Here is a 10,405-nt window from a genome sequence, read left to right on the forward strand (position 1 = left end):
TAATTCCTGTGTTGTACCACAAGGTGGAAGTGTAATCAATAGCAACCATTCTGAGGACCTATTTAATTGCTAACACAGAATCAGTGAAACCCCATAATTGTTGTGTCATGACAGTTAAAATTCTAAATATCCGTAAGACGAGACTGATACAGATATATGAATTACAGCATTGTGACCACATTTAAATCCAATGTGCTGGCATAAGCCTGTGTTATATTCTACTTCAGAAAAACCAGGAGACAACTGCGTAACACACCAAATGTGTCACAGGAGTCACAAAGTAAAAAAATAAATAAATCATGTGCATTATACTTAAAAAAAAAACTAGTACAAAGAAGAAATTAAGAGTTTTGTGGGACATGCAGTGACTCTGTTGAACCACAGCCATTATCCAGATGTTTTACCAATATACTGAAAATGGGAATACAGTTACTGATAGACAGTTTACACACTTAGCTGACATGAATGGCCAGTGGATTATTCCCCTGTGAATCTATTGTGTTTTGCTCTCAACTATATTGTTACCACTGAAAACCACATATTTGTGCTCATTGTTCGAGTCAGTGAATATCACGGGGTGCACAGCATCCTATGAGGCAGAAATGCACCATTATAACAGTATATTGGTTCCATATGAGCCCCACAGCTGCCTTCTGACCTCCTCCGATTGCTCTGCTCATTAAAAGAGGGCCTTTTAGGAAAACATCTCTGTTTGCATCTAGATCCTCTCTTACAAGTTTTGGTTTTATGCAAGTTTGCTGGAAAAAAAAGCAACAGCTCCAAGGTATGATTGTCCTCTTAAATGTCATTGACTAAAAAGAGGCACAAACGAGGTAGCAAGCATTTTCTGGGTCAGCCCAGCAGGCGATGGACTGAAGGGAGCAGAACTGTGAAGTTGCTGCAATAGCCCAAAGGAAGACATTTCTCAAGGACCATATGGCTCTGTGATGATAGTGCAGAGGGAGAGTTGTCTTGAAAGGCATGGCATGTTACCATAACTGTTGAATTATTTCTTAACATCTTAAGCCCAGTGAGATTGCAGTGCAATATCTGCAAAAAGACACATTAAGAATGTCAACAATCCCAACCAATTCAGTTAAAACAAATGGTTGTTTCAGCTGCATGCCTAGTTAAATCTCATCAACTCATGTTAATTCATCCATATGATTTAAGCATCCACATGGACAAATAAAAATCTCAGAGCCCTTTAGGGTTTAACAAAAGCTTCCCTCCAAAACCAACAAACCAGAATGTCACAGACATTATTTAATGTTGCATGTGCCTTTAAGAGCACTATGTCCCACTCTACATGTCTCTCTCTGAGCCTCATATGTGTTTGTTGGCATCAGCTGTCCTCAGTGCTGAATAGAGCAAGGACATCTTTTCCTTCACATCAATGGGATTAGAGGAAGAAACACCCTCTTCATACTGCTGGCTGTCATCTCAGTGTTCAGAAGACAAAATGGAAATGAAGTATGGACAGAGGACAGAGGGAAGATCAGGATAAGTCACAAGTTTGGATTACAAAACTAATCAGTTTTTAGTTTCTTATACTAAATGAACAAGAAACGTGTTTCCATTCTCGAGGGAGGAATGCAAATAATCCGAGCGCTGCAGGCTCAGAAACGGCATCCAGCACCGTTATTTCACTGCTCCCTAAACAATGAGTAAACGCAGGGGTCAGATGAAGAGTTCAAATATTGGAAGCAGCCCTGTAATGGAACTGCAGTCTACTTCATTCAACTTTGACATCCCATCTTCATCTTCGTCTCCAAAACTTGGACGGAGTAACTTCAGAAGAGTCAGCCGCACAGAGGACAACAGCCCATATCCAATCCCCGGCCTGGCAGCAGACATCCTGCACATGCGAGTGAAAGAAGGAAGCAAAATCCGCAATTTGCTTCGGTTTGCCACAGCTCGTATGCAAGGGGACGGGAAAGACAGCAATGACACATCACTGAGACAGGTGGTCTTTACTGGCTCAGGTAGAGGAGTCACCAAGACCATCACCTGTGTGGAGATTCTGAAACGTAAAGTCGGAGAGCTCCACCAGGTAACCAAGCTCTACTACAAGACAGTGAATGAGGTCTGGGAGAGTTCTCAACAGGGAGAGCCAGGTGTAACCATGCAGAGGACAGTCCCTGCCATCTGTATTTTGCTCTCAAAAGACCCTCTGGATCCACAGGAGCCTGGATACCAACTCCCCCAAACCCTGAGTGTTCCCACAGAGGACGTAGAGAGATGCAGAGCTCTGCTCAGACCGGCTCACAGTCCCTCCTCACAGCACACAGCCAAGAGAGTCTGTTTGGATGACTGGAGTGTATGTTTCCATGAACGTCTTCATGAAAGTCCAACTAAATCCTGTGAAATATCAAAAAAATGATTTATAATGTATATCTCGGGCTTGATAATTTATGTCTTTTTTAACAGCATCAATTTTACCTGAAATATGACCCTCTGAATTATAACTTTTATATTTTAATGTTTATGTAAGGTATTCCACCACTAAAGTGAACAACTGACACTGCATCTGACGGCCAAAACAAAAGACTTTCTGTCAATTCAAAAACTACAATATTGCATTACAGCCTCACTGAGAATGAAGAGTTGATGATTCCTAGCAAAAAAAATTGCATGTCGAAATTTAAATATGTCTTTTGCAACCTTTTGTTATGGAAAGTAATGTGTTTAAATGCTGATTAGCGGCAATATAAATAGTCACATTAGTGGAATATGTAATATATATATATAATGTATATAAGAGCTTATTCTGATGCAGAAGTTCACAAAGTTCATCTTAGTCATTGTAAATATAAACACAGAGGTTTGTAACAATTGTCTTTATTCTATTTTCTACTTTTGGATAAAAATTATGTATTGTCATGAATCACAGGACCACAATGTTTGGGTTAAGGATTAATTTTCACTGTCCCTTTTTGCAGATGTAACTTCACTGAAATAAATGAAGTATGCATTTGAACATTGGTGTCTTTGGTTGTGTTTGAATGTGTGTATATATGCACCTTTAATTTGACTAAAATCCCCTTATGGAATTGTAGAAATTTCTATAAACCGGGAATTTTATAGACATAGACATTTTTATGCACATGGCTACCTGTATAGAGTCAGCAAGCAGGCAGTTTTTATCCAGGTTTGTTAGTTAATGTTTGTGAGTTATAATCGGTCATCTAAAATATGTCATATGGCAGACCTTTTTTTCCAGGTTATAGCAAAAGAAGATAGTATTAAACACCAATAGTGTTGGGATTATTTAATTCCCATTCTCATCCTGACACAATAGAGCCTGTATGCAACCATTAGTTAAAAAATCTGATATATCTTCGGGGCTAGTGTGTGTGCTATTAGTGGAGTCATATGTTAGGGAAATACAGCACATCTTCACATGCAGGGCAATTCAAAGTAATGTAATAATGATGTGAATTGGGTCTTACTGGCATCTTATAGCAGCTGCATTGCATTTTAAAGTTTTTGGATGTTTTGTATAGCTTGCCACTAAAATATATCCCATGGTGTAGAACTCCTTTGTGAGAATAGTCAATATACAGTATAGTACAAAGGTCTTAGGCCACCTTAAACTTTGTTATTTCAGTAAAGATATAATTATCATACATATTTATTTCTCAGTAGTCTCTTTACTAAAATACAACCAGGACATACAGGATCTTAAAAACATACAATCTTAAAAACGCAAATATTTTAGAAAAAAAACCCCAACTTCAACATGTTAAAGCAGCTAGTATTTAGTGTGAACCCCTTTCCACTAAGCATGTCTTGAACTCTCTTGGGCAGACAAAATGAGATTTACAATACAAAGATTATTTCAGAAAACTTTTCAAGGTACAGGGAGGTAAAATCATAAAAAGGCCCGGTTCTTGACTGTACTTTTTCTAGGTCAAAGTCAGAGCCAGTAGGTCAACAATACAGACAAAATACGTAAACTGCAGGTCGCGCATGCGCAGCACGAGATCGCATACGTGACGGGCTGAGCCAAGTTAGCGCTGTTAGCTTCCTCCTTCCAAATCTCACCGGTTCGTGTAGCTGGCTGTCCGCAACATGTTCAGAGCCGCCGTCCGACTTTCGGTCTCCGGTGTCCGGAGTTTAACCCGCAGGCAACCTGGGTGCCAAGGTATTTCTTCATTCAGCTATTACCTCTGAATGTTATTTTGAAATGTAGACGGTCGTTAAACTGTCAGGGTGAAGCTCTAACGGAAATCGTGTGGCTTTAGCGAGATAGCTAGTGTTAGCCTAGCCAATGTGTCTATCACATATAAATATACGCCGTGCTGGCAAACGTGTTAATGTTCAGTCAAATAAGGTAGATTTTCGCTTAGTACTGCCATTGATCAAATAACCTGAACGTGTGCTGCTCTACAAATGTCCCGGTGTTCAGCTCGGTGGTGTCCGTGTCCTTGCCATGACCCAGTTAGAAGGCTCAGTCTGAGGCCTGTAGCTCGGCTGCTGATGCTAGTTGCTAAAATGCTAACTAGGTTAGTTGACTGAAAATGTTTTCAGCCAACTAGTAGTTCGTGTTCTTGACATTAAGATGTGATTTGGTACAAGCAATAACAATCTGGAAACACACGCTACTATGATGATACTATGTCGTGGTGTTGTTTTGGCGAACATTTTGCTACATTATCTATCCCATTAGGTATATTAAAAAAGGCAGGTGTGGATAAGATTATCACAATAAATGTTTACTGAATGCACATCCTTTTCATATATCACTAGAGCTACAATATATACACGTATATATAAATATGGTGCTGTGAGTACTCAGGCTGGTAGGTGCAGTATAAGTCATGTCAGGACGTCGGCAGTGATCCAGCTGCATGACATTACTAGACAGACAGCATTTGTCCTCAACTCACTTGACTCAGTGTCGGTACTCTCGCCTGCATTTCCTCTTCTATATTACCTGACACTAGGTGCCACTACAAATGCTTTATTTTATTGATGAGAGGTTTTCCAACTAAAAACTGTTTTTATTATGCAGCTCTTTTGGCCTCAAGGTGTTACTCACATGGGAAGCAAGAGACAGATGAGGAGTTTGACGCTCGCTGGGTCACCTATTTCAACAAGCCAGACATTGATGCATGGGAGCTGAGAAAAGGTTTGTGCACAGATGACAGTGAAACTAAATTCATAACATTATTAGCATTAGAGGGGGTAGCATGAGGAAGTTGTATTAGGTTCAGTTAGTTTAGTTAGTCAAAGCTAAGGTCTGGTGAAAATACAATAATAACCCTGAGTCGAGTTGTTTACTAGTTAAGATTGTGTTTGATTGAACATTTGAAGTGAATCCGTCAGGATGACTGCTTTGACAGTATTACAGATAGCATTAGCGCATTAGGGCAGGATAACTGATATGTCTGTAAATGTGACCAGTATTGCCATGACCTCCTTTTGCCTCTGTATAATGTGACAATCAGGGGCATTCGGTGCAGTGCTAATTCATGATCTGGGATTATCTGAGTTTCAGAAAAGATACAAAAGCAATATAATGTCATTATACATTGTTTTAAGAAACCTTTTTCATAGTTTTACAAAAGTATCTAAATTTAACAAATAGCCCTTTTCACACAGAGATTATGAGACAGGGCCACTATGAAGTCTCTTCGTTTCACTGTCTTTATTTTTTTACACAAAACCAAACAACGGTGTCATTATGCTGCTCCAATGTGTAATTGTAGACAGTGTTTCAGAAGACAATAAGAGGTGTGACATTTAAAGCAACAGTGACAGTCTCTAGTAGGGTAAGGAGCTCCTGGACCTCATTGTTTGTGCAATTTTCTGACATTTTTTGGCCACTGTTCTTCTTTGAGTTAGCTACTTACTGCTGCTAGCTGTTTTTAAAACAGACAGTCATACACTTAAAACATTGTCAAAACATTACACCTCTCCTGTCCTACCAGTTGTCCCTTTTACACAGACATTGATTCCAAGCTGTTGCTGCCTCTGCTGCTGGCTTAGAGGCAAGACCATTCTGTCTCCCCATTTAACAACTGTACCTTCTTATAAAGAACAGCGAGCCGGAAAGATGGTGTGACATTCCCACCTTGAACAGTGTAAAATAGGCTAATGTTAAACAAAGTCAAATTCAGCTTAATGTTCTACAACAAGGAACATTATTATTAAATCAGAAACTCTGATAAAGTGATTAGTAAAGATGTGAACCAATTTGAGTGAGCATTTAATTCCAGCTTTGGTTATTTGACAGTTTTCAGTACTCAGTGCTACAAACATTTTACCTAAAGGTATTGAGATTTGATACCTGGTCCTAGTTTATACAACCCTTTTAGTTAATGGGTTTGTACCATAAAAAATATGTGCAAGCATAGACTTGTGATAATGATTTTTTTAACATGAACACTGCATTTCTACTATTTAAATCACTGTTGTCACGACTAAAGTGAAAATGACTGTCACAGAGCGACAGCTTTCCAGAGTAATAACATCCTGTCAGGGAGTATTATATACAGCTGTGCTGTGGTTTGGCATCTGATAAGCCTTCAGTCACATTAAGTCGTTTCTCACCCTGGACTTTCTGGATTGTATTTCATCATCCCAGTGGTACTTGAGGGAACATTCATCATTAAAGGCAGGACTATTTTTGGTCTGAAGAGAAAAAAGCATAGCAAAAGAAATATTTTGAGTGGCAGGAAAGAAGGTGCACTAGGGAAAGGCTCATATTGAGGTGAGACCAGAGACTCATGGAAGTAACTCAGTAGGCAATACTAGTGGTTAAATGCTACACTTTGCAGCAAGACAGAAAGTACTGTTGCAAATGTGGTTGGTGTACAATTCAAACTTCTTAAAAAATGTGTATGCAGTTATTGCTTAATTTAGATATTGGAACAACATTTTAGGATATAATCAAAGCTATTTCATATTTTTTTATTGTCAACAAATCTCATGAAAAGCTCAAAACCAGCCATATGTTTGATGCTTGCAGCCCCAACCCCACTGGCTGCTACTGAAGATATTAGCCTTTTAAAAGCAAGTCACAAACACGATACAATGTTAAAATAGGCTCCGTAATTTCCTCACAGTTGGATACTGTATCTTATAGCAAAACGTTACTCAAATGCATAGTGCAGTTATTGGGGACTATTTTCAGCCATGAATTAATGCACATGCACCAGTGAGTATTTTTGGCTCCAGGATGGTGTGTGTGTGGGATAAGCTGAAAATAAACTACAGTGTCCATGCTAAAGTTAATGAAGGAACACATTACCCAGTAACTGTGCAGCTAATTTACAGAGATAGCAAGAGATTAGACTACACAGAAAACACTTTAGGCAGGATCAGGTCATTATTGGTTTTGATCTTCTCATGTGATTTTTTTTTTTTTTTTATTGCCAGCCTTTTTTCAGTTAAGCAACAGATAAAAATGAAATAAATACGGCTTATAGTAAAAGGGCTTATTTCTCTCTCTGTTCTCCAATTTAAAAGATGTGCTTCCTTCTTTCAGGGATGAACACATTGATTGGTTATGATCTGGTACCTGAGCCAAAGATTCTTGAGGCAGCACTGAGAGCTTGTCGGAGGTTAAATGACTTGGCCAGTGCCATCCGAATTTTGGAAGCTGTGAAGGTGAGAGGGAAAAAAGGCAGCTTTGGAGTTTGGGGTATAGTTTGGGGTTTGGTAATAATTTGGGGAATGTTGCCAATTGGCATCTTTGCAGTTGGCAGTTAATGATTAACAGGTTTTACTATTTGGCATTTCCTCAGGATAAATCCGGCCCTCATAAAGAGATCTACCCATATCTGATCCAAGAGCTGCGGCCAACATTAGACGAGCTCGGCATCTCGACGCCTGAGGAGCTTGGCATTGACAAACTGTAGATGAGTAGGTATTAAAACTCTCCACAGTCAGGTGTGTTTTTTCAACAACCTGGTTTGTCTTAAGTTGGCAGTCTGACAGCATTTGTTTTGTTCTTTTTCAGATCTAACGACGGTGGATCTCCCCAGTACACAAAACCCTTGTACTTAACTGTTCGCCTCATATAATACGTGTGATATTTAATTTGGCCTTTATTAAGTTCTTTTGCTTGTAAAATATTGATGAACCTAATAAAGGAAAATGTGTCTTTATTGAGTGTCACAAGTATTTTGGAAATGTTGAAATAGTTTGAGTGCTCACTCAATTCATTACAGGTTGCTTTAATAGAGAGCAGTGCGTCACTTTTAAAGGTGCATGTTGACTCGGTGTGTCGGACGTTCTTGTGAGAGTCACATTTTGCCACCAGGGAGCAGCGTTTTCATATGAATGTAAAATCATTCTACTGTTTTCAATCTATATTACATCTGTTTTCATTTCAGGGAAATTTTTCATGCTTGTAAAATAAACGTGTTCAAATGGCAAATGGTGTAATGTTATTATCAACACATAACTGGAATATTGCTCAAAAGTATACTAAGTAAATAAATTTCTAAAATCAGAATGGGACATTACTCATATACATTTACTTTTACTTTTTACTTTTCTTACAGTCCATTGTCTTTTTGGAGATATAAAAGATGTAAAGATGTATTATATGGATATTGTTAGAGTATTTAAATAGTGGCAAGTTATGCTAATAATTACCATGAAAGCTACTCTGTAGAAATGAGCAATAAAGTACCTCTAAGGTGTATCAGTAAAAGTGTGCAATAGGGCTTGGGTCCAGCTAAAGTGAAGTTGTACCATTAAATTGTGCACAATTCAATGTTTTTCTCTTTAAAAAAAAGATTCACCCAATAGTCATTTTATTTGAGTTAAAGTAAGCTGAGTTTTGCCCTAATTTGTATTTCACTATGTTACATTTCACCTCAGTCTATGTTACAACTAACCAGGCAATGGGCGGAATTGTAACATTTCATACGTTGTGTTTAAGTCTAAACCATGCATTTTCAGTTTGTCTTGCAGAGAATACAGCTACACTGTGTAAAGGCAGTGTGTTTTTAGTTTGTATCACAGTGTGAACTCACTGGCTTAAAAGAGCTCCAAGACACGGACAGAAATGTCAAAAAAGTTACAACCATCTTCAGTCTCCTCTAAATTATTTCAGAGCTCTTTTTTCACAGCAATCTTTGCAAGAGTTTGCTGCAATACGAATGCAGTCAACAAGTCAAAGGTCCAACATGTTTTTAAAGACTTAACTCCTCTTGTGGTGTACTTTGTCTTATGATATGCTTAAGAAAGAAAAGTACGCAAAAAAATATTTTTGCCAATTTCAGCATCCCTGAGAATAAGATTTACAAATCAATACCATTCAAGTAAACCTGCAGGAGACGAAATACGAGTGACTATTTATATGTATTAATTAAAGTGCTCACTGTTCTGCATCTGCTGCGAAAAGGTCACTTTGAAATCAATTTTAGATATTTTAATTATTATTTTGCATCCTTGCAACTACCCATTTCAAGACTGTGAAAAGACCATTTGACCACTAGAATGTGTGGATACGTCGTGATGTAATTTATTCCTTTACTTAACTTACCTCCTCAACTGCTGAACACTCATAACAAAGACATCTTGAGTTTAATGAAAGAATGAATTAAATCTTCACTTTGCTCTTCTTCTGTAATCAGTCATGTCAGCAGCATCTGCCTTTGGCTCGTGGATGAGAGAAGAGACATCCAGTATTGTTCTTGTTTGAGCTCTAAGAAACCATATAGTATTGCATGATATAGTTTGTTCTATTTGTGAATGCCAGCATGAATACATTAATTAAAGACTGGCCGTTTTGAGGAAGAAAATACAAGATCTGCAATACCTCCAAAAGATGACTTCTGCCAGCTTCTTATTACACACTTTCTGTTAAGAAACGCATTACGTCGTCACGTGCAGGGGATTTGCTTTGGCGCATTGGTGCAATAACTAAAGTAAGAGAAAATAAATAGCACTGTAAAAATCAAGAACACGAATAGAATAAAAATGCAATAAAAAGATTAAAAATACTATATGTACACTATATCTGAATTAGAATGACAGTTGTGCAGTGACATATTAATCCAAATCAAATCCCTGTTAAATGTACTTAGTGCTGCTCCAAAGAAAAAGGGACAATGACTAACGAACCATGACTTTTATAGCCAGACCATGAGCCACGCTGCATTTCCATGCATGTTTCCACTGTGAAATAAATCCAATTCAGCGCTGGTGTAAAGATGAAGTGCTGCTCTGGGTGTAAAGGTCAGGCCTGTTTACTGTGTGAATGAAGAACCTCTTGACTAAAATAATGTTATCCCATATTTTTTGCAGTGCTGGTATTACCTCATTAAGCAGACCAGTGTGTAGGATCACAGCAGTGGGTGGGATTTCCTCGTGAAGTGGGTGGGTAGCTCCACAGAAAAGCTGTGAGGGCAAGAAGACCCACATTACGAGCTTTACGCACGGG

General features: G+C 38.4%; 2 protein-coding genes across 2 annotated transcripts; both read left to right on the plus strand.

Annotated features, from left to right (window-relative positions):
- The first annotated feature begins 21 nt into the window (after positions 1-21).
- Positions 22-2,891, plus strand: LOC121950103 (ribonuclease P protein subunit p25-like protein). The gene has a single exon (XM_088080424.1). It carries the CDS (start codon positions 1,664-1,666, stop codon positions 2,381-2,383), a length of 720 nt encoding a protein of 239 aa, XP_087936550.1. The 5' UTR covers positions 22-1,663; the 3' UTR covers positions 2,384-2,891.
- Positions 2,892-3,987: 1,096 nt separating this feature from the next.
- On the plus strand, positions 3,988-8,389 carry cox5aa (cytochrome c oxidase subunit 5Aa). Its single transcript, XM_042496157.2, has 5 exons — positions 3,988-4,147; positions 5,018-5,134; positions 7,496-7,617; positions 7,755-7,872; positions 7,970-8,389. The coding sequence occupies exons 1-4, from the start codon at positions 4,075-4,077 to the stop codon at positions 7,866-7,868; spliced, it is 426 nt and encodes a 141-aa protein (XP_042352091.1). The 5' UTR covers positions 3,988-4,074; the 3' UTR covers positions 7,869-7,872; positions 7,970-8,389.
- Positions 8,390-10,405: the final 2,016 nt, after the last annotated feature.

Source organism: Plectropomus leopardus, chromosome 7, assembly GCF_026936395.1.
Source record: "Plectropomus leopardus strain MGB_pleo_1.0 chromosome 7, ASM2693639v1, whole genome shotgun sequence".
In the NCBI taxonomy this organism is placed as follows: Eukaryota; Metazoa; Chordata; class Actinopteri; order Perciformes; family Serranidae; genus Plectropomus; species Plectropomus leopardus.